The 23685-nt window shown below is 38.9% G+C and overlaps 1 protein-coding gene across 4 annotated transcripts; it reads left to right on the top strand.

Moving 5' to 3' along the window:
• The first annotated feature begins 1410 nt into the window (after positions 1 to 1410).
• Positions 1411 to 22865, top strand: LOC107723503 (nuclear receptor subfamily 4 group A member 3-like). Of its 4 annotated transcripts, none has more exons than XM_016532166.1 (9): positions 1411 to 1575; positions 2411 to 2492; positions 5462 to 6288; positions 11676 to 11805; positions 12662 to 12825; positions 13244 to 13440; positions 17675 to 17853; positions 20172 to 21698; positions 22735 to 22865. In XM_016532166.1, exons 2-8 carry the CDS (start codon positions 2429 to 2431, stop codon positions 20441 to 20443), a joined length of 1833 nt encoding a protein of 610 aa, XP_016387652.1. In that variant the 5' UTR covers positions 1411 to 1575; positions 2411 to 2428; the 3' UTR covers positions 20444 to 21698; positions 22735 to 22865. The 4 variants fall into 4 exon arrangements, with proteins under 4 accessions (XP_016387652.1, XP_016387653.1, XP_016387649.1 ...); XM_016532167.1 differs by having other exon boundaries at positions 1411 to 1560; XM_016532163.1 differs by having other exon boundaries at positions 1488 to 1560; positions 20172 to 20662; positions 21699 to 22865.
• Positions 22866 to 23685: the final 820 nt, after the last annotated feature.

The raw sequence follows: 23685 nt of genomic DNA on the forward strand, positions 1-23685 counted from the left end.
GTTTGCTGGAAAGCCTCTATCTCGCGCGCTTATTGAACGCAGAACGGAGCGCCTCAAAGCGCGTGCTTCAGTGCTCTCTCGCGGTTCTCTAGGTTACCGGGGCACAAGCGGACCGGCGGCTCCATACGTACACACTGAAACACGCTGTCAAAATCACACATAACCTCAGAAAGACAAATGGCTGAACTCCCAAAAAAAAAAAAAAAAAAAAAAAAAACATAATAAAGCTATGAAAGCCTGCTGCTTCGTAGTAGCGCATGTGTAAGGTAAAAAAAATTTTTTTAAAAACTTAATTATAAGGCTACTCAAAATTTAATTTTTTCTCACCTGTGTTTCTTTGTCCATATTACAACTGTCAATTAAACAAAAAATTAGTGTAAGTAGTCTATATATATCCAGACCATGAAAGTTTCTGGGATTCGTTTCTAGTAATCTGAGAATCGAGAAAGACAGTGCTCAATACCTAGTGTCGAGGGCTGGCTTTGTGTGAGCGCGCCTCTGTCAGGGAGGGGGCGCTAGTCGCTTTAAAAAACTCCTCGGTGGCGCGCTTTGGGTTTATTTAACCGAAGAAGGGGATAGTCGGACTTCGCTGAGTGCCCAGGTGAATATTGTCCGACCGTCACTGAGACTGTCATTATTCTGAGCTAATGGAATAAAAAAACTGCAAGGCAATATCTTTTATCAGCCGCCCAGAACTGTACTCCTCCATGCTCGAATGCAGAAACAGAAGGAAAAATTAATTATTCCATTATATATTGTATTTGGAGACGTGTGAGATTCTGTTATTTTTGTGCCTAAAGAATGCATATTACCTATTGACTTTAATGCATTTTTTCACTTGTTATTTGCTTTTCCATCGAGTGTGATGCAAGATAATCTTGTCAAATGTTATGCTGTTTCTGCTGGGATTTCCTTTTTTGATAAATGTTGGTTTGTTTCCAAAGGCTGCGATTTGTATCGTTGTCAAAGTTTTATTTTTATTATTCCTATATAAAAAAGAATCCACAACTTTTTTGGCCAAGTAATATTTCAATATTTGTGAATAGCATTTTACAGGTAACATACTTTGAACATTTCCTTATATTTAGTGTGATTTTCTAAGAAATACAAAATACCAGTGAACAAATTTGTATGACCTTTTGCAACTCATTTTCTTTTTTCATGCAAATGTTTAAGGGGTTAGATTTTTATATATAAAAAACTTAGCTGCATATATTTTGGGTGTATATATGCCTGAAGGCTCTTGTAACCTTTATCCATTGTTTAATAGTTTGCACACTTGCAAATAAAAAATAAAAAAAGTTTAACCTAATCTCTCTATTATTTTGCCAGTTCCCTGTTTGTTTGTGTGTGTGTGTGTGTGACTTTATGTAGTTGTGAACTAAATCATTCTGCTCCCGATTCCAGACACCGGTTCGGAAGAGCGCCTGCAGCCCAGGTCTGAGTCTCGGCTACCGGATACCTCACCCGCCGCGTGTGCTAAAGCAGCCCCGAACCCCAGACGCGTGCAGCTTCCACCCGAGAAACCGACCACGATTCAGCGAGCAAAAGGCCAATCAGGTACCACAAGTCTCTGTAAAAATCTCTCTTGACTCTGGAGAGCTTTTCCACACATACTTTATGTGTACGATTGCATATTCAAACCGTTTATATTAAGCTAGCCTATAATAATTATGTAGTTTTAACAACACCACCTTTACTCAATGTAAATCGACTGGTAGTAAGATAACAACGTTTTTGTTGACGGTGAACGTTTGCTGTTATATCATTTTGGTTTGTCTTTGGAAACTTGGAAATTTCAGCAAATCTCTGTGAAATGTTTTATACATTACATCTGTTAAAATGATAATAAAACAAAGTTTTTGGTCTGTATAATTAAAGCAACAATTTATTAATATGGCTAGAATTTCTGAAAGTTGAAACAAATTTATTTATTTTTTGTAATTGAGAGGTTTGTCCCGAAAATAAATGCAAATAACCGGACTAATAACTGATTTTAAAGGCATTGTCGTTTCTCTGTACATTTCTCAGCAAATTGCATTTAATTCTGTTTAAAACATGAGTCGCGCAGATGGTCGTTGTACATTTATATGGTTGAAAAAGCATGCATTTGTGTTCCAATTCATGGAACGAGCGCAATCTATATTATAGCTCTTACATTTTATATTTGCACCCTACCAATTGCATCATAACACACTTTGTTCTTCATGATCATAGCAACCTCGTGTGCTGCTGTTAGAATACATTGTCTTTGTTGTCTTAGTGTGGAAAGTGGAAGTTTGTATTTGTGCCGCCTGTGTTCCACTGATGCTTGTTTGTTTCAAGAGCAAATTCATACTGGTTAGCGTGTCATATTTATTTATTTTATTTATTTATTTGTTTATATGTCGTTGATGTTTTTGTTTGTTAGATCTATGGCACTCTGACAATGAACAAGCGATCACAGTTATTGGAACAGCTGCATTTTGTCCATCTAAAATGCACACCTCGAGGTTAGCAACTGTTTTATCCCTCTAAAGCGCTTTCTATAAGCCTGCGTGTGTATTTGTGTGGGGCTCTCTGTCTGGTGCACGCACGCACACACACATACACAGCTGTAAAGCATCGTTTCAGTATGACTTTATGTGGTCTAGACCTTTTTAATAATTCGACTTTTTACGTTAGGTTGGCTGCGTTTTCATTTTTATTATCCGTGTCATGGTGAAATGTGGAGCTGAGGTAGAAAATCGACGTGCTCTGGGGTTTGCACGTGCACAAACAAACCATAAACGGATACACACGAGAGATACAGAGTCAGACAGAAAGTCAAGTCCTGCTTTTTTTTGTATAAGGATTTGTCTAGTCTTACATAAGTTGAGCTGGCCTTAAGTGTGTCAAAAAGACACCCAAACCTTGATTGGATAAATGCCGTAGTTATTTGCAGTCTTCAAATTCCAAAACTATTTTTTGTTTATCAGCATATCTGTGCCTATATCGCTGGCTGACAGATTTTTACTAAGTGTTTTTAGTTTTTAAAAAAATTGGATCGGTATCGTTTAAAAATATTGCAGATTTAGATTGAGAATAAAATAAGTTATAAACTTTAAAAAAGAAAAAAGAAAGAAAGAAAGAAAAGAAAAGAAAAAGAAAGTGTAATATCTCAAGTGTGGTGACAGTGGTGTAAGATGTCAATGTTAGGCTATAAAAAAAAGTTTGACTCACTTGCTCCATCCAGCACGGGACAGATTGACCTCAAACCATTAATTCCTCCATCAGTATCCATGACGATGAAGGGGTCGCACCTTATCCCACCCACTCACTCACTTTGACGTAAAACTCTCCTCCTATATATAGGCCTATGTCAAGGTGCGAATTGGGAATAGGCTATTATAAATTATCCAAATAAATTTAGGCCTACCTCCCAAATAAAGTTAAAACTAGCCTAAAGTTTATTTTCTTTTTATAGAAGGTTGTTACCTTTTATATAAGTTTCACCAAATAGGCTTTCCAATGTACAAGTTAGATTATTAGATAACAAGTTAATCAGAGTGCACCAAATGTATACGCTCGCAAACAGATACGCATGTGCTTGAGGAGGTAACCATAGCAACAGCTGCTCGATTACTGTCTGTAGCGAACGATACATGGACAAAACATATGTAACTACTGGCAATATTTATCTGCCTTATTTTAGATTTCTAGATTTCTCAAATATATCACAAAAATGTTTTTTGTTTAAAACATTTTTAATATAGTTGATGGCTAGCTATTTGCGCTAGGGGCGCTAAAACACTATTTGGGTCGCGCAAGAACAGCCCAAATGTGACAGAGATTCTTTTTACTTTACGCCCCTAAAAGTCGTCTAAAATATGCGCATTGAAATATGTACAATATATATATATATATATATATATATTTGGTTTTTTTTTGTTTTTTGTTTTTAATTATAAAAGATTTGCCTACTTTCTCTTGACATCCAATTTGGATTACAATGAACAAGTTCATAGTACAAATGTAAAATTCAGTAATACATGGAGAAAAATAATATAGCAACATGAACTTTTATTACTAGAATTAATAAAGTAAGCTGGACAACAAGGAATTTTAAAGTTGTTTTAATAAAAAATAAACAAAACAAATCAATTCTAGGAAGAAAGTTGAATTGAGAAAAAAAAGTTTATTTAAGGTAAGCCCGATCTGCTCATGTGCATTATCCTATGAATCCACTGGTGTGACAGAAATGTCTGCTGACATTAAACTCACTGTTATCCGTGATGCTGTATGCCACAATATGCGTTTGTATGCATAGCCAGCGACGTGCATAGGAAACGGAACGCGCGCGCACCGGTCCGAGTCATCAGGTAAAGAAGCGTTCATAATTGATAAGCCTCTTGATTTTACTAAACACACATGACGTGTTGGAGGCATAAGGATTATGAAGTCACTACGCAGCAGCGTCAATCCGACGTCGGGTCTGTGTACACTTCCCCACCTAGGGAAAATAAGCAAACAAAGGACACGCACACACATCTCCTCGCCGACTCAGGTAGCTCTGCAAAGATGCGCTCATAAACAGCTGTGTCAAGACGCACAGTTGTAGGTTATATAACTCTGAGAACCCGCGCTGGCAATATGGTTTTCCTGGAGCGCAGAGCTGGCTCAAGATACAGACTACTACGATTAACAGGGGAGTTCCTCGTGGCTTTTAATAAGATAATTTTATTTCAACAGTTGCTTGGTGCACATTAAATTAACAGAGTTAATCCATCATGAATATCTAAAAGCGTTTTGGTTACAACTTTTAGGCGTGAATAAACTCATCTTTTTCTGTCTTAACAAGTTGTGCACATTGTTTTGTGCATGTTTACATCTATGAATATTTATAATTATGAAATATAAGGACTGATTATGGATAATAAAAGAATGATTTGTGAGTCAAGTGTAGGTATAGCCTATGTGTGCTAGATGGGTTGGACGGTGTTTGCTCACAAGAGTGGCATGAAATTCAAGTCCAGAAAGTAAACTACAACTGCTGACATTAAGGAAACATTTTAATAATTTAGATCATTATTAATGTGATAGCTCACCCAGAAATGATCATTCTGTCATCATTTACTCACTCTCGTGTTCTAAACCAGTAGGAATTTCTTTCTTCAGTGGAGATGTCACTTTCATGACTTAGTAAAAATATCTTTGAGTAAATGATGACAGAATTTCCTTTAATTCAGATGTTTTATTATAGGTGAATTCAAGCCAGGTCTGAGACATGCATTATTTATTTATTTTTTGCATGTGTGCCCACCAGCTCACAGCCTAACCCATGTTTCCAGGTGAATGGGGTTTCTACTAACTTGGCACTAACAAAATAGTACTGAAATATGTTTGACATCACATCCTCTGTACACCTGAAGACAAAATTGAGCCAAAAGGCAATATGATAAATCTCTCTCGTTTTTCTCTCCCTCTCTTCACGTCTCATTAGACATGCCCTGCGTTCAGGCCCAGTACGGCCCTGCACCTCATGGGTCCAGCTACTCCGCCCAGTCCTTTGGTTACCATGGTGACTACAGTGCTGACCTCATGGCGACAGACTACACAAAGTTTGAGCTTGGTGGGGGGGAGATTTCGGCGGCGGCTGCCACCACTTCCCTACCCAGTTTTAATGTGTTTGTGGAGGGTGGCTTTGAGCCGAAACCCTCCTGTCTGTATCAGCTCCCTCCTCAACGCCCTATCAAGAAGGAGGAGGAGTCTTACCCAACCATGGCACCATCCGACGAAGCAATAGCTGGGAGTTCCATGTACTTTAAGCAGTCGCCCCCTTCAACGCCCCCCACGCCGCTTCACTCCGGCCCACCCAGCAGCTCTTTCTTGTGGGATGAACACAGTCTTCCCCCTGTGCCCCAGCCCTGCCTGATTGAAGGTCCACTGAAGAGCCCTCGCTTCCCTCATTTCTACGAGCAGACGGCACCACCCTCCACCAGCGGCTACGACACCGCCATTGGCCTTCCACTGCGCCCTGAACACTCTCCTTCCTCATCCTCTTCTTCTTCACATGTGCCACCCAGCCTGGACACGCACACACACTCACATGTGCACTCACACATGTACCCCCTGAACATGGGTAAGCCGGGAGGCCTGGCGTTCCGCTCTCTTGGCATGGGCCATTGCCCGCAGCTTCTGGGAGAGAGTTTGCCATCGCCACCCAGTCGCACCAGCTCTGGAGAAGGTAGCTGTGCTGTGTGTGGAGACAATGCGGCCTGTCAGCACTACGGTGTGCGCACCTGTGAGGGCTGCAAAGGCTTCTTTAAGGTAAGAATTAAGCATCCCAGCAGCACTTTCGTTTTCTTATAATAATTCTCGATCAGATCGAATACATACGCACCCAAATTCCATCACTGTCACTACTATTTACATGAGTATTCCATTGCAAATGCATAATAATCCTTATTGACATACACTTTCACTGAAAGAATCATACAAGACGTTCTGTTGAATGTAAATAGGAGGATCATACGCAAGGAGCTTTTAGTTAATATCTTAAACTAAAATATTCCACTGCACAGTGACTGACGCACGTGTACTTGGGCTTTAAAAGGATAGTTCACCCAAAAAAAAATGTTCTGTCATCATTCACTCACCTCCTTTTTGTACGACTTTGTTCTGTGGAACACAACAGAAGATATTTAGGAAAATGTTTCAGTGTTTTTTGTCCATGCAATATAGTTTAGAGGGGTCCCATGTTGTTTTAGACCAGTAGTTCTAAGATATTTTCTGTATTTCTGCTGTAATTATGACAAAGCTGCTTGTTTTTAAACTTGTTTTATTAACAGAAACTGAAATAATTAACCAAGATTCATCTGTTCAAGAACTGTATGTTCTTCAATAAAAAAAAGTTATTGAGGGGTAAACAAAGATATATTTTCGGTTTACATTTCAGTTTACATTTATTAGATTTGTAACAATTTAGATTATTTTAATAGATCAATAATAATTTATTAATTTAAATACTTTTAAGTCATTCTGCGATCACCTTGGAAATTGATTGAAGTCCCCAGTGGGCCTCTGCCCCTGGTTAAGACCCCACTGACTTTTACTGTATGAACAAAAACAGATGACATTTCTTTCATAATATCTTCTTTTTTGGTTGAACTATCTCTTTAAAACACAACACAATTAACTGAACTATTTAAAAGAACTAAACAAGCTGAGGTCAGCTGAAACTGACTGGAAGTACTTGCCGGAGGTAATCTCTCATTTGGATTTCCCTTAATGCTTTACATTTATTCATACTATTGCATATGATTGTAGTATTGTGAAGCTGACGTGGGAGTTTGCAGTTTATGTTGATTGATACGTGTTCCTCAGTGTGTGCTTATTTGAATAGCATGTCTCATTATGTATCTGAGTGTGTCTGTCATTAAATGGACTGTAAGAGGATTGTACTTGTGCTTTATTGTACAGTATGTGTCGGTTAGTGTTTTTTTTCCCATCTCTTATGTAGCAGTGTGGCCAGGGTAGTGTTTGTTAATTGTGTATTCATTAGTGGTCATTAGTTTTGTTCTTGGTTTGAAAGGAGCTCTTGGTTGAAGAGCCTCACACTGCTCTACACCGATCGCACCTCATTCTCTGAGTGTGAGGCTCAGGGTTAACCAATCACTGTAACGCACTCCGCAGGCGTTTGAACCAAGGTTAAAGCCCACCGTGTGAATAGCAATTCTTCAGTGAGCTGTGTGTGTTTTTGTTGTTTAATTTGAAGAGGGGGTTAGTATAAGGTCTATACGACCATTTGAGGCTGTACAGAAAATAATTTGTGCACAAAAACTGAAAGAATGTTTAATTTCAGTTTCAGAGGTGCAACTGTGGTTTGCTCAGCCTTTTCACGGAAGTATTGGCTTGTTTGTACTGAATGTGAATGTGTGTATGTGTGTGTGTGTGTGTGTGTGTGTGTGTGTGTGTGAGCGTCTTTGAGTGCTCTCACAAATCGTCTGAGCGGCGGTTGCCACGGCGTCTGTGAGGGTCGTTTCCCTCGGTGACCAGTGAGAGGTGTGACAGCGGCGCACACTTAAAATACAGCAGCTTAGAGCTGTAGCCAGAAACACACACACTCACAGACTGAGGAGAATCTAGCGTATAAAGATTTAATTTAACATTTACAATGAATTTAACCTATATTTGACATTTGTTTCACATTTTTGGATAAAAGTAATTTTTAATTTGCTCAGGTTAATATTACAGAAACAGCGAGAAGGTTTAAAATATTCAGAGACTATGCTGAAAGACTGACAATGAAAGTGAAGGAGCGAGAGTGGCAGAGCTAAAATAATTGGAAATGGCCTGTGGTCTGGTGCAGAAATAAATTATGCCTCTTTTCAATTAGTTTCACAATTAGTTTTTATTTAGTAATTAATAAAAGCAGGGGTTGGTAAGCCTGAGGCTTTGTAGCCATTACTGCAACGCAGGCACACATGCATACACACAAATGACATCCCCAAACAATGACATATGCACACTGGCAAGTCTTAGATGATCAGCATACTTATTTTTATGCATACACACACACTCGTACTCACCCCCAACTCACAAAACACGCTCACCATTTAATTATCTCAGGCAACTCATTAACTCACAATATAAATATTAGCAGGTGAATTTTAATGCAAGCTGGTGTATTGTGTGGCAGTGTATATCCTTTGTCAGTCTGCTAATGCTCTTTTAAAAATTTCTCATAAATGTGTTTTATACAATAGAGTTCATTGTGATATTTATGCACATTGATTCCTAGTACATTAGTTTTTAAGATACATTTTTAATGGTGTGTGCATGCATTTTTTTATGTTCATTATCAGGCACTAAATCATTTCACTTATGGTTCTATTTTACATCTGAATACAAACTGTTCTGCTGTTTCACAATGAAAAATAGTAAATAACTTGCCAATTTCAGCACACAAAATCTTTTCTCTCTGTCTTGCTCATTCGCTCACACCACTTATTTTCACACCGTTTATTTGATTTGTAATTTGCTGTGACTCATAACGTGCTCCGAGTGAGAATATTTATTATGAATATTTACCTAATAGAGGGTCAAGACAGGCTCGCTCATTCACAAAACCTCCACATTCAACCCACTCCACTGGACTAAAAGTTTAACAGCACTTTACTCGCAACTGAATTCGAACTCATTTCCAGCACTTTCTGTTAGCTTATGTTGATTAAATCAGTTGCAACAAAGATAAATGTGCATTTGTGTCAGCATTATGGCATTTATAGAGTGCTGAGTAATAATCACAATAAAATGTGCTTCATTCACAGACATAGTCATCTTATAATACAGTCTAAGTGTGCAATCCACACACTTAACCAATTAATGGTGACCCAGTTCCACCTCTCCTATTGAACAGCCATACATACACGTCTAATTACACACCCAGAGGAAAGGGCAAGAGAAGATAGTCTGATCATCTCTGATTAGGGGAGGAGAGGAAGAGGAGAGGGGGATAAAGGTTCCCTAAGGGGTTTTAATGTGCGACATGGCCATTAGCACGTTACATGTCATGAATCCACAACTGCTTGTCTTTACCAACCCTACGGACCCTGCTGTGCACTGGACCGCAACTCTGTGTGTGTGTGTGTGTATCTTTGTGTGCTTGCATGAGAGAATTATGGTAGTTCAACAATAATAGTAGGTTTTCGTTTTTTTATTTGTCATACACTCTTAAAAATAAAGGCATCAATAGTTCAGTGAAGATCCTTTGGAACCTTCCATGGAACCTTTTAAATGCACAAAAGGTTCTTTATAGTGGAAAAGGGTTCTTCTGATTATTAAAATGTTCTTCACGTTAAGTAAAAATGGTTCTTTAAGAATTGTTCACCCAAAATGGTTCTTCCATGGCATTGCTGTAAAAATCCATTCGGAACCTTTATTTTTAAGAGTGTAGTGTTTGATTTTCAAGCTTTTTGCCATTTGTTTGTGGGCAGAAATTGATAGACATATTCATAAAAGTTACAATGTAACCTAAAATGTCCTTTTTCCATTTAAGTCAGAAAACTGTTTTAACCGTGACAGTTTTGTACTGTGACATCGTTTAGAGCATAAATAAATACAAATACACATGCACGTACACCCACAGAAACTGTTTCAGTCACTTAATGGCCATCATATGTACAGCTGTTTATCTTATTTTATGATCATGAGATGTCTATTCATCTAGTGAGCTCCTGCAGCAATAAAACCTCTGTTTTGTGGACCGTACAATTGACTGTGACCGACAGACAGAATCTGTCACAGTATAGAATGGAGTTGCACTCAGATAACTTGTGCATGTGGTGCAGGGGGAAACGGCGTGGTGGGTGCGTTTTTTCCGACTAAGCCCAGGGTGTTATCGAGATGATGTGCTCCACAGGTTGTATTTTAATCAAGTCATACTGAATCAGTGTGAATGTAGCTGTAACTGAGTAGACTCTCCTAGATAACAAGTGCATTTGCGTGCCCACTGGGAGATTAGTGCACTCTACCGCGGCCGCTGTGGTAGTTTTATGTTCAATTTAAGTGAAATATGAGAAACCGTGCAAATCACATGGATAACGTGTGTGTGGGTGAGTGTTTTAACTTCACCTGATGGTAAAATTCCAGCTTCCTGGGAAACGCAGGTGCTTTAATTGATTTTCATTTACACCTGTTGGAAACAGCTGCGTGTGTATGTTTTTTTAAATAGTTTTTATTCAAAATGTTTTAATACAAACCAAAAATTAAAGTTAGATTAACTTATCTTAAAAAATAAAGGCAAAAAAGCATAATCAGAGGGCACCATTAGCCATTAGCTGCTAGCCACATAACAAACAAAGATGGCATTAAACTTTAAAAATATATATATGTGTAAGATAGTGAAAGTCATACCTAGTTACTATCATGAAGAGTATGTTTCCCACTTTGTTTTTTTATTATTATTATTATTCATTTTAACTACTAGCAGCCTTGCTAATTAAATAACTGCACAATGAAACCAACAGTGTTGATGTACATTTTAGTGCTATTGAATTGACCGCAGTTGTAGCTTGTTAAAGCATTGTTTTTGTTTGTTTTGGATATTACCTTAATCACCACAGAATTTACCAGTCTCACGCAAATGCTTAATCTTTTGGCTTACCATTAGCACGTGCACTTGATGTCTGAACCTTAGCATTGTCATGCACAAAGTCTTTTTCCTCTTTGCTATGTTTTTTAATGGCGCGAGTACTCGCAGATCGTTTTTATTTCATTTTAATAAGGTCAGCAATAATCGCGCATATCCAGCCGAGGAGAAAACAACTCCTGGGGGGCTTATTGCAGAGGCACGATCCGCCAAAACCCTGAGGTGCCGTGAGCTGACCCGCGAGTTTCACAAACAATTTTATCACGCAGCGCGGGATGTCTCGCGGGAGCAGCCTCAGCACGCTTTGCACTGATCTTCATTGTCAGTAGCTTGCGCTAATAAAATTGTCCCTCCTGCAGGCAAGGCATGTTGGGAAATTAATTTTATCTAATTATCCTGATGGAGCCAGAGCTTTTTCACACTGTAATTAAAATCTGACCTGCAAACTTCCTTTTTAATTCTTAGCAAAAAACAGGATCGAATTAAATAAATAAAATGTTTAGACCTGTTAGCTTATTGTTTTTCTTCTCTCTTCTTTTACTCTTTTTATTGTCGGTGGCTGCAGAGGACGGTGCAGAAGAATGCGAAGTACGTGTGTTTGGCCAGTAAAAACTGCCCTGTGGACAAAAGGAGAAGAAATCGCTGCCAATACTGCCGCTTCCAGAAGTGTCTCAGTGTAGGCATGGTGAAAGAAGGTATCAAACACAATCACACACACACACACCTATAGTATGTCTGGCCAAGCCACTCAAACCAATTATCACACAATAGGCCCTGGTGCATATGACCTCGGATGGACCTCTGGTTAGAGACTGATGCATAGGAGATAGACACTCTTTATCTTAATGACTTAAAACCCGCAGATGCACACACTACGCTCAAGAAGTGCCATGGATTAATACAGATTTGACGCGTAGCTGGTTTGGTTGGTTAGTATGCATGCATGAATTAAACTATAATGAAGGTGTTTACCGGCAGTACTTCGCCTCTGTAATCACAGCCTATCATCAGCTTCAGAACCGGTAATAACACAACACACAGGCCAGTCACAGGCACATGCTTTCACGGGGACATTTAATTCTTGTAGAATTTAAGCATGAATACCATGTGATTTAAAAAGATCACACCTTTGATCATCTTATCCATATCGGCCGGAGATTAGGACAGACATCCATTGTTCTTATTATATCTCACCTTCGCTCACCCGTTCCCTCCGAGACCTGCAATCGTGCAGATTTCAGCTGCCCCCTACTGGTCAGTCAAGCACTGTTGAGAGGCATAGAAAAAGAAGGAAAGAAACTTTTATTTAAAACTACTAAACAGAAGTGCACAATACTCTTACTTTCCTAGGGATTGGTATAATGACTATGAGGTATAATTTAGCAACACAATATTGCTCATTGGTGTTCAAATACACAGTAACCATTTGTGTATGTGTGGAATTACATCATAAGGTTTGAATAATATTAATCTATAGTAATATTTGGATGTTTTAACTACGTGTGGACCTGTGCATTGTCTAAAATACGTGTTTGTTTGTGTTTGACACAGTGGTGCGCACAGACAACCTGAAGGGGAGGAGAGGTCGCTTGCCATCTAAACCAAAGAGTCCCCTGCAGCCAGAGTCCTCGCCCCCATCACCTCCCCTCAGCCTGCTGAACGCACTAGTGCGGGCCTATTCCCAGTCTACACCACGAGAACTAGACTACAATCAGGTACCTGAGTGTAAAGGAATCCTTGCATCAGTCTAGGATCATTTGAAACAAATCGTTATTTAACCTTTTGATGTATGAATTATTAAATTACAAAACAAAAAAGTTATATTTTAAAACAACAATATAACCATCCATTTATTTTATTTTATTTTCAGCCGTTTTGAATTTATAAAGTCATAAATAGCAATACAATCGCATATAAAGAGGACAGTCATTTAGAACAATGAGAAAGTGTCCAATGTGATTAGTCATGATGTTTTAGACCCAGCATCTTTTCCTTGAATGGTAATAAAATGCAAAGATTAGTCCACTATAGTGGATGTCATGCATCAGAGGGTTCACCATCCATTGGTATCACATAAAAATGAGTGATTGTGATTTGTGTGGCATACTCATCTCTCTCTCTCTCTTCCTGTAGTTCAGTGTTGTGGAGCCAGTGGGTCTATCTGAGTCTCAGCAGATCCAGATGTTCTACAGAGTGCTAACCGGCTCCATGGAGGTGACGCGCTGCTGGGCCGAACAGTTGCCTGGATTCTCTGAGCTTCACCACGATGACCAGAACCTGCTCATTGACTCTGCCTTCGTTGAGCTTTTTGTGCTCCGCCTCGCCAACAGGTACATGCAGATACACAGAGATCTCACATTGCACATTCTTCCAATGTAGAATTTAGGGCTCTGAAAAAGTTGGCAAGTACAATCTTCAGCATACATGAAAACATCCATAATAATAGAGCTGGGCAATATAGAAAAAAAACAACCTTAAATTCATAACCCTTTGATTATGTGCTGTATATATCTCAGTATTTATACATTTACCTAATATTGCTTTAAAGGTCCCCTGAAATTATTAGAAACACGCAGCGTTAAGGCCCGTTCACACCAAGCACGATAACATTTTTTTCACCCAGTCACTTTAGCCAAATATATTCACAATGTAAAATTCAAGATGTAGAACAACAATATAATCGTTCCCAATATTTTTTTTATTTAAATTCCATTTCTCAATATATATTTGTTTTTAATCAGAAGAACAATCATTGTAGCCAAGAGCCAAGATTTAAAAATGTTTAATGTAAGATGTGAAATGCAAGAAAAATCTATCCAAAAAATTTCGGTAACACTTTAGTATAGGGACCAATTATCCCTATTAACTAGTTGCTAATTAGCATGCCTATCATTAACATATTGGCTGTTTATTAGTACTTATAAAGCACATATTCTGCATGACCATATTCTACATCCCTAATCCTACCCAATACCTAAACTTAACAATTACCTTACTAACTATTAATAAGCAGCAAATTATGTTATGTCAGTGTTATGATGAATCAATTTGTTGAAATGAACAGTTTGAAGTGATTCACAGGAATGAATCAAACTCAACTCTAATCTCTTTTTTGCTACTGAAATTTAATCAGGGACTCCAAACAGTGCATCAAAATCATCACAATGTTCACAATGTTGCTTAATATAATATTACGAGCAAAATGTCATTAATATTCACTATATCACCCAACCCCACAAGCAAATACTCTGTATGTAATACAATACAGAAAATAGAGCCTGTAATAATATCCTAATTAGACATTTTCAGCTCTCGTCAGAATGGCTACAGCTGTGGGAGGAAACGGTAGTTATAGTGATTACACTCTGACTTTACACTCATAATATCTCATAGCAACTGTCAGATTTTTTCTATGACTTGCTATTAGTGATGTCTCACAAGTCTCTTACGATTTTCATTCTGGTTTAAAAATTGGCATGTGTAATGTATCATTATGACTGAAAGAAGTCATTCACAGGCAGTGTCATGATTTATTTTCTGTAATATGCTGCAGTCACTGTTAGTTACATTGTGACTTCCTATACAACGAGTGTATGTATGTGTGTGTGTGTGTGTGTGTGTGTGTGTGTGTGTGTGTGTCTGTGTGTGAGCATGAGTTCTTGCTTTCTGTTCAGCACTGTAAGGTTACTATGGACACTGTGTGGAAGATCCTGTGGAATTCACTTATTTAAGTTTATTGTTTAACAGCCCGGCCTAACCACCTCTCCCTCCCAAGACATTATGTGTGGCAGAAACAGCTCTGTTTTGATGATCACTTATATTACATTCAGCAAATTATGTTGCATTTCTGTTTTACTCGCAAGGCTGAAACAGTTTGCATCCAGACTAGAAGTAACCTGTTGTTTCTTGACTTTAAGTAGAAGTGTGTGTGTTTCAGTGACTCAGTGACATTCTGATGTTGCTTTAACAGGAAGTGGATTTTTGTCTCAGCTCAGCTGCTCCCTGTTTAACTAGCTCTGGTGCTCTTTCTGTGTTTCTCTCTCCCTCTCTGATGGTGTAGGAGCAGGTGTGGGGAGGGAGGGCAGTGGGTGGTGGCGTCACAGCCTCAGTAGGGAGCTGCAGACTTGGGTTCTGACTCATTTAAGTGGGGGGATTCATCCGGGCTTACGTCACGGACACTCGAAAACTCACAAGATATGCGTAAATGTGTGGAGACTTCACAATAAGGGCAAATTTTGCACATTTTCCGCTCACAAACGTTCACGGTTCTCACATATTTTGAAAATAGACTATACACCACCAAAACCCACACCAGAGAATGGTATATGATGTGGCTCACACATGCACATATTCTTTGCGCCGCACTGAGGCTAACGAATGAATGGACGCAAAGAGACGACTAAGCTTCTGATGCAAATTTAAAAGGAATGTCTGTGTTTTCCTCCTCAAGGGTGCTGTTGTTAATTTTGTTCTGTAATAATGAGGAGCGTTCACTTCCTGTTTTCCCATTCTCTATGGCAGCAGTAGATAATGGACTGATTGCAAACCCTTCATGAAGGGCCCTTCCACATGACTGTTAGTGAAGGGTACATGCAAGGTAGTAATTTCGCTGTTTATGAAAATGTGAACCTGGTTGGCGCATCCTCGTGATTCTTTTTAAAACCTATAGTCAAACCTTCACTTTCTCTCGTATTGCCTACTACACTACCGTTCAAAAGTTTTGAAAGAAGTCTTTTATGCTCACCAAGACTGCATTTTTTAAATGAAAATATAGTAAAACAGTAATATTGTGAAATATAATTACAACTTAAAATAACTGTTTTCCATTTGAATAACTTTAAAAATGTAATTTATTCCTGTGACGGCAGAGCTGAGTTGTCAGCAGCCATTACTCCGGTCTTTAGTGTCACATGATCCTTCAGAAATCGTTCTAAGACACTAATATTTATTATTATTATTAATGTTGAAAACAGCTGTGGTGCTTAATATTTTGTAGAAACCATGAAGCATTTTTTCAGGATTCTTTGATTAATAGAAAGTTCAAATGAACAGCATTTATTTGAAATAGAAATCTTTTGTAACACTGTAATGCGTCCTTGCTGAATAAAAGTATTAATGTCTTTAAAAAATCCCAAACTTTGAATGGTAGTATATATTAACTGAAAATATTCCTTGTATATTTTTTACTTATTTTTATTTTTTTAATCAAATGTGACACAGGAAGATAGCCTGCTTAAAATGCATTTTAGTTTAAGACACAAAGAGTCAATATTCTTTTATTTGCTTCAACCATGATCTTAAAGATAAAAAAATAATAAAATTCATATCATCAAAAAAGAATATTAATATCAATAAATATACATAAGAAAACAAACAATAAATGAATAGTTTTTAGCATACATATTTCTGTTATCAAGGTAACTTTCCACTTCAAAATAAAGAAACGGTGATGTATGTTTTCATGTAGAGTGTTCCAGACACCCACATACAAGAGCCCTGCGCCCTTCATAGTACTCACTTCAAGTGCTCTCCTGGAGTGAATAGGGTAAAATGCTGCTCATTTTCCAATATAATATCACCAGTGCCGTGTCTGTGGGTTCTGTATATATGCATTCATGTGTAGTGGTGTAAAACCATTAGACTGCATTAATGAAGCACACATTTTAATTATTTACCCCTCTGGGCTTCAAAAGCAGATCGGAAGATGACTCTTGAATATTCCTCCTCACCATATTTCCCTTCATCCCCTTTCCATTACTCCTCCTCTCCTCTCCTCGTCTATACGAGTGTGTGTTTTCGTGCAGACTAATGAAGAACAGTTCACGCAGCAGAAGCCAGCACTCTACGGGAAAAACGAGAGGAAGTTTTTCTTCCTAAATTGCAGGGTTGAGAGTGAAGGGCTGAAGACAGACCAAAAGAGAAAAAGAGAGAGAGAGGATAAGTGGATTGAGAAGAAGATGGACGAGTGGAGAGTGAGTGTTTGGGTGTTTCGCTGCAATTTCACACAAATGATTTTCGTGCGAATACAGTGAGACCATGAAGATAAAACTTTACTGCTTTGACCCAGAACCCTCCAACACATAAGGCCAGACCCAAGAGAGAGAGAGAGAGAGGGAGAGAGAGAAATAAAGAGTATAATCTCAGGAATGTTTTAAAAGCTTTAATTGGGAAAGCTTGGCATAATTAGGTCCATTCCTATCTTTGATGTGCTCTTCCCTGTACTGGCTTTCATTTGTCGCTATGGTAATTGTTTCCGTGCAGTATGCCTTAAACACAGATTCGGCAGCCAATCGAAGGGCAGATCGTCATCACATGAATCAGAGAGAGGTGATAATCAGCGTGTGTGTGTGTGTGCGACTGTGTGCTCTCTGATAGCGTGTGGCTACGTACAGAATTAGAGGCTTGCTAAATTGAAACGTACCTGTTCTGAAGGGAACGAGAAGAACGGCGATTAATTAAAAGATGAAAGGCTGCGACTGAACTCGTGGCTTCAAACGGCACCTTGAAGCAGTATAAATAACAACAGTTCTTCATCTAAACCCCTTCTCCCTCTCTTTTGCTCAGGTCTTTGCTGGCGGATGAGAAGTTCGTGTTTTGCACAGGCCTGGTCCTTCACCGGCTGCAGTGCCTGCGCGGCTTCGGCGAGTGGCTGGACTCCATCCGAGACTTCAGCACTCACCTGCAGAGTCTCAACCTTGACATGCCTGCGTTCTCCTGCTTGTGCGCCCTTGTGCTGCTCACAGGTAACACACAACCTCTGAAATACACTGTGAAATCCCTTTCTATGCATTTCACACACTTGTCACTTCCTCCCGGTTGCTTTTTCCTGTTGTCGCTCTTGTATTTGTATATTTCTTTTGTCCCGCTGCTAGCGGTCGTCACAGTGATCACAGGTGTGGGGCAGGTGCTGACAGATATTAGGTTTACCTGGACAGCAGAAATAATCCCCATTAATCACACACACACACACACAGAGCAGAGACACAGAGATGGTGTGAGGTTTGTGTGCATCTCCTCTTTGAGTGCAGGTGGAGATAGTTGATTATTGGTTAACAAAGTAAGGCAGTGTGTGTGTGTGCTTGGGTCAGCAGGTGCTTGAGTCTTACCATGCATTATTAACACAGAGGCTAAACAGCAGGTCGACCTATATACAGACAAACACACTTTCCGCCACACACACAGAAACACAGGCACATTCTGGCAAGCATTAAGAGAATAAAGACAGCTGGGTTTCTATCCACGTGTTTTGGAATATTGCATAAAATAATGCTGGATGGAAACATAGAGTTGTAATTCAATTTTCAAAAATGTGCATAAAAATCTTTTATGCTAACTTGAGGTGGATACATTTTTTTTGGGGGGGCGGGGTAAGAAAACATGCGCATAGATTATACTGGAAACAAACTTACTGAATAAATTTATGGATGCCTTTTTAAAAAAGTCCTCAAATGTCATGTGACTGAATAATTTGCATTTAGAAGTAAATATCACAGATTTTTTTGTGTAGATTATATTCAATAGTTCATGTGATTTACACTTACAGAAAAAATATCAAGTTGGATAAAAACTCTGCTTTATTCACAAAAATGTTGCGATATTCAGATTTTTACATAAATAAAATTCATGCGACTGGATAATTTGCTCAGAGAAGTAAAACCACATGCTTCTGTATTTGCACTGCTTTATTTGCAAAAAAAAAAAAGTTTTTGTGATATTCACATTTTTCCATTAAAGTAAATTTGAATAGTAACATGTTAATGTTGGGAAAAACATTTTAAAAGGATCAAGATAGGAACAATTTTGATCTTATGTTAATTTTAAAGACAGCAAGAACACTTAAGTGTGGAAAAAGAAACAGAGAGAGAGATATATCTGTCAATCAATTTACTCAGTCGCCCATCCAGTGCCCAATCTTCACCTCCCTTTTTTCAGCCACAATCTACAGTGTTGTGTGTAAATATGTGTGTGTGCGTGTGTGTGTTTGGTAGCCCCCATGGAGCAGCACTTAACTCTGTAGAGAAATTGAGCGCTACTCAGCAGAGCTCGGGTCCCTACCTCTCCTCTCTAGCTCTCTCTCTCCCTCTCTCCACTCCTCCACTCAGTCTATCGACCTTCTAAAAGTGTCCGTGGTGAAAGAGCGCCATTGATCATCCCCCAGGAGAGAGGGAGAGAGACAGAGAGAGCAAGGGGAAAAAAACAGTAAGAGTGAGAGAGGACATAGGCTGAATGCAGTGACAATGGAGCTGCTCTAGGCACATAGATTTGGAACACACACACACACACACACAGATATGTCCAAAGCAAGCCAGCATCCCTTTGCACTTCCGCTCCATGGCTGTTCTACCATTCTGTGGGGACTTACACACACATGGAGTTGTGTGAAGTGTGAAAGAAATACACACTAGACTGATTAAGGGATGGGAATCATTAGAAAAAAATAGTATTGAATAATATGTAATATTATTATTATTAATTTAATATAATTATATAATGTATTATATATTCATATTTATTTGATATAATAATATATCATTTATAATTAAATATATCATTTTAAAAAAGTATTAACTTAGTAAAAATATTGGTCCCACTTTATATTAAGTGGCCTTAACTACTATGCACATACATTTAAATTGATCATTTGGCACAATGCACTTATTGTTTACATACATGTTTTTTCATTGTACATATATTTAAAAAAAATACCTGCTTGTAATTACATCTGTAATTACATTTATAATTACAATGTTGACCCATTCCTTACACCTTAACCCACTCTTAAACCTACTGTAGAACAGCACTGGGCACTCTATATGTTTAGTGATCTATCAGCATCGGTGATTCAAATGTCACAAAAAATTTTTGGTTTCATTACCTTTTCAAAAATGGGACCGGTTGTGAATAAAAAAGGATTCCTGATTCCCAAACCAACTGCAGATATTGTTACTGTTAGAGTAAGTGATGTGTGTATTGGGTGTGTGTTTCAGTGGTGCGAGTGAACAGTTATAGTGGCATTTGAACCAATATTTAAAACCACTCAGCCTCTTTCCTCTCATTTTAGAACAATGTCCTGGTCTGAAGGAGCCTAAAAAAGTGGAGGAACTGCAATCCAAACTAATCTGCTGCCTGCGAGATCATCTGAGCTCGGTCAGCGCAGGAGGCGTGGCTTCAACTGGCAAGGCTCCACCCCCAGTGGGAGCTGTGCTGAGTTTGAGGACGGAGCTTCGAACTCAGCGTACGCAAGGCTTACAGAGGATCTTCTACCTGAAGCTTGAGGACCTGGTCCCGCCCCCACCACTCATCGATAGGTTTCTGGACACCTTGCCCTATTGATGACCATGCCCCTTTTTGCAAACCACTGACACGCCCACAAGTTCACTCAGACACGCCCACAGCGGCTATAAACTCACCCTGGGAGGAGCAGAGCCAGTAGCTAACAGTGACACTGAACTCGATTTCCCATGAGTCCCTAAATCCTCACAGGAAACAAATGTGTCTGAGGAGAAACCAAACATATAAGCGCTTTTTATCTCTGCTCTTGCGCCTGATAGTGTAAATATGAGGCAGGGTTTGAGCATATCTGATGTAACGAGTTGGAAACGAGCACGATGCCTATAGCTCAATAGAAGTATTACAGTGCGAGAATGTGTGTATGTGTGTGCGTGTGTGGCTCCTTTGCAGGCAGTCCAAAAGTTCCACCACAATCCACCTCAATGACAGCAGTTGTGTTCATCACAAACATACAGTCACAAACACACAAGTGCACGCAAACTGTCCTTTCACACATACGCACGGATCCAAAAAGCCAGCTTCAGATGCCAGATTATGACATATCAACTGTCGTTGGCAGAAACGAAGTGGATGTGTGTGTGAAAACATGTAGGAGTGTCTCTGAGGGAGGCTTTCGCCACACAGACAGAACGACAGAGTGCATTAATGTCCAGAATCACAGTTGATCACACCCCAGAAACCTGCAAACAAGTGCAATTTACTAAGTGCTATTGTAAACGAAATGAGAGAGGAGAGAACGAGAGAGTGTGTGTGTTTGTTTCAGTCCTATTTCAAACTCTAAATTATTTTAATACTAAGACGCGCCTTGTAAGGTAACGGTTTCAATTGAGATGATTTAGCCCAGTCTGCGCACTAACTTTTTAACGACGAAGTTCCACAGACTTGAAATTACTGTAGTTTTTATTATTATTATTATTATTATGAAAAACCAAGGGATTTTAGTGGTAGCATAACAGACTAAAAAGAATTGGGCTTTGAGCACTTAAAAAAACAGGAAGAGGAGGAGGATAAGGCAGGTGAGACGCAGGTGCAGAGAGAGGAATGAAACATTCCGCGTTCATGCTCATTTTTGTATGTTTATACTGTCTACGCCATTTATTAATATGGAGGACATTGTTGCAAAAATGTCTTTTATATGTACAAAAAAGTAAAAACGGATTATATGCATGGTTTTCTCCTTCTCACCACTGCTTGTATTTATTTTGCAAAGACTGCCGGCTCCACAAGGGCTTGAACACACTTACTGACTAGGCGTTCTCGCTTACTTTATCATACGGCAGCAGTTTGAACAGATGAGGTAAATATGAGGCAGGGTTTGAGCATATCTGATGTAACGAGTTGGAAACGAGCACGATGCCTATAGCTCAATAGAAGTATTACAGTGCGAGAATGTGTGTATGTGTGTGCGTGTGTGGCTCCTTTGCAGGCAGTCCAAAAGTTCCACCACAATCCACCTCAATGACAGCAGTTGTGTTCATCACAAACATACAGTCACAAACACACAAGTGCACGCAAACTGTCCTTTCACACATACGCACGGATCCAAAAAGCCAGCTTCAGATGCCAGATTATGACATATCAACTGTCGTTGGCAGAAACGAAGTGGATGTGTGTGTGAAAACATGTAGGAGTGTCTCTGAGGGAGGCTTTCGCCACACAGACAGAACGACAGAGTGCATTAATGTCCAGAATCACAGTTGATCACACCCCAGAAACCTGCAAACAAGTGCAATTTACTAAGTGCTATTGTAAACGAAATGAGAGAGGAGAGAACGAGAGAGTGTGTGTGTTTGTTTCAGTCCTATTTCAAACTCTAAATTATTTTAATACTAAGACGCGCCTTGTAAGGTAACGGTTTCAATTGAGATGATTTAGCCCAGTCTGCGCACTAACTTTTTAACGACGAAGTTCCACAGACTTGAAATTACTGTAGTTTTTATTATTATTATTATTATTATGAAAAACCAAGGGATTTTAGTGGTAGCATAACAGACTAAAAAGAATTGGGCTTTGAGCACTTAAAAAAACAGGAAGAGGAGGAGGATAAGGCAGGTGAGACGCAGGTGCAGAGAGAGGAATGAAACATTCCGCGTTCATGCTAATTTTTGTATGTTTATACTGTCTACGCCATTTATTAATATGGAGGACATTGTTGCAAAAATGTCTTTTATATGTACAAAAAAGTAAAAACGGATTATATGCATGGTTTTCTCCTTCTCACCACTGCTTGTATTTATTTTGCAAAGACTGCCGGCTCCACAAGGGCTTGAACACACTTACTGACTAGGCGTTCTCGCTTACTTTATCATACGGCAGCAGTTTGAACAGATGAGGAAGTACAAATTATATAAATATATATATATACACAATACAAAACTAATATTTTGAAGTGTTTTTATCTGATAGCTTTTTCAAATCTTGTGGTACAAATTGTGCATTGTTTTTTTTGGAGAAGAAACAAAAAAAAGACGAAAAAAAAACATGTTTTTCAATGTCTCTTGGTTTTAGTTTTTTTCTCTTTGGTTCACTGGAGGCTCTGTTCAGCACTTTGAAATCATAAAAAACCCTTCTGATTATTTGAGTGGAAGTGTGTCGTTTTTCTGTTCACCTCTGTGTAAAAGCATCAGAAGTGTTTTTCTCTTGAAGCTTGTGTTTGTTGTCAGGACTCCGGATGAGACCGAGGGACTCCCCCTTTGTCAAGTTGAAAAAGCATCAACGTGCCAGGTGTCTTTACAACCTAATACCCTCAAGTACCCTAATATTTGTATGTGTATGGGGGGGATTCTGGCCAGGGTCCCCAATGCATTGGGCTTCAGGTATGGGATTGAGCTGGGGGACAGATTCAGATCATTTTGGAGGATTCTGACCACATCAGGACTGCGGTCCTCATTAAGCCCCATCGATCCACGCTGTGACATTTCAGTGCAGACGCACACATGCACACTGACATGGCTGCGCTTTCTCTGTCTTCCTCCATCACTCCTAATTTGTCTGGGATTGTCGAGAGCAAAGCTAACCATGCATGGGCATATATGAATGTATCTACACACACACATACTTGTTTATGTGGTTTACGGTGACTCTCCATAGGTGTAATGGTAATGGTAAACTATATTTTCTATACCCTAACCCTATTCACAGAAAACTACTTTTTATTTATTTTTTTATTTTTTTCAAAAAAACATAGTTTTGTATGTTTTTTTAAGCCATTTGGTTTATGAGGACACAGGAAGTGTTTTCCTTGTAATACATGTTTTTAAAACCATGTTTTCATTGTAATACCA

The sequence above is a fragment of the Sinocyclocheilus rhinocerous genome, unplaced genomic scaffold (assembly GCF_001515625.1).
Source record: "Sinocyclocheilus rhinocerous isolate Xijiao unplaced genomic scaffold, SAMN03320098_v1.1 scaffold241, whole genome shotgun sequence".
NCBI classification, from domain to species: Eukaryota; Metazoa; Chordata; class Actinopteri; order Cypriniformes; family Cyprinidae; genus Sinocyclocheilus; species Sinocyclocheilus rhinocerous.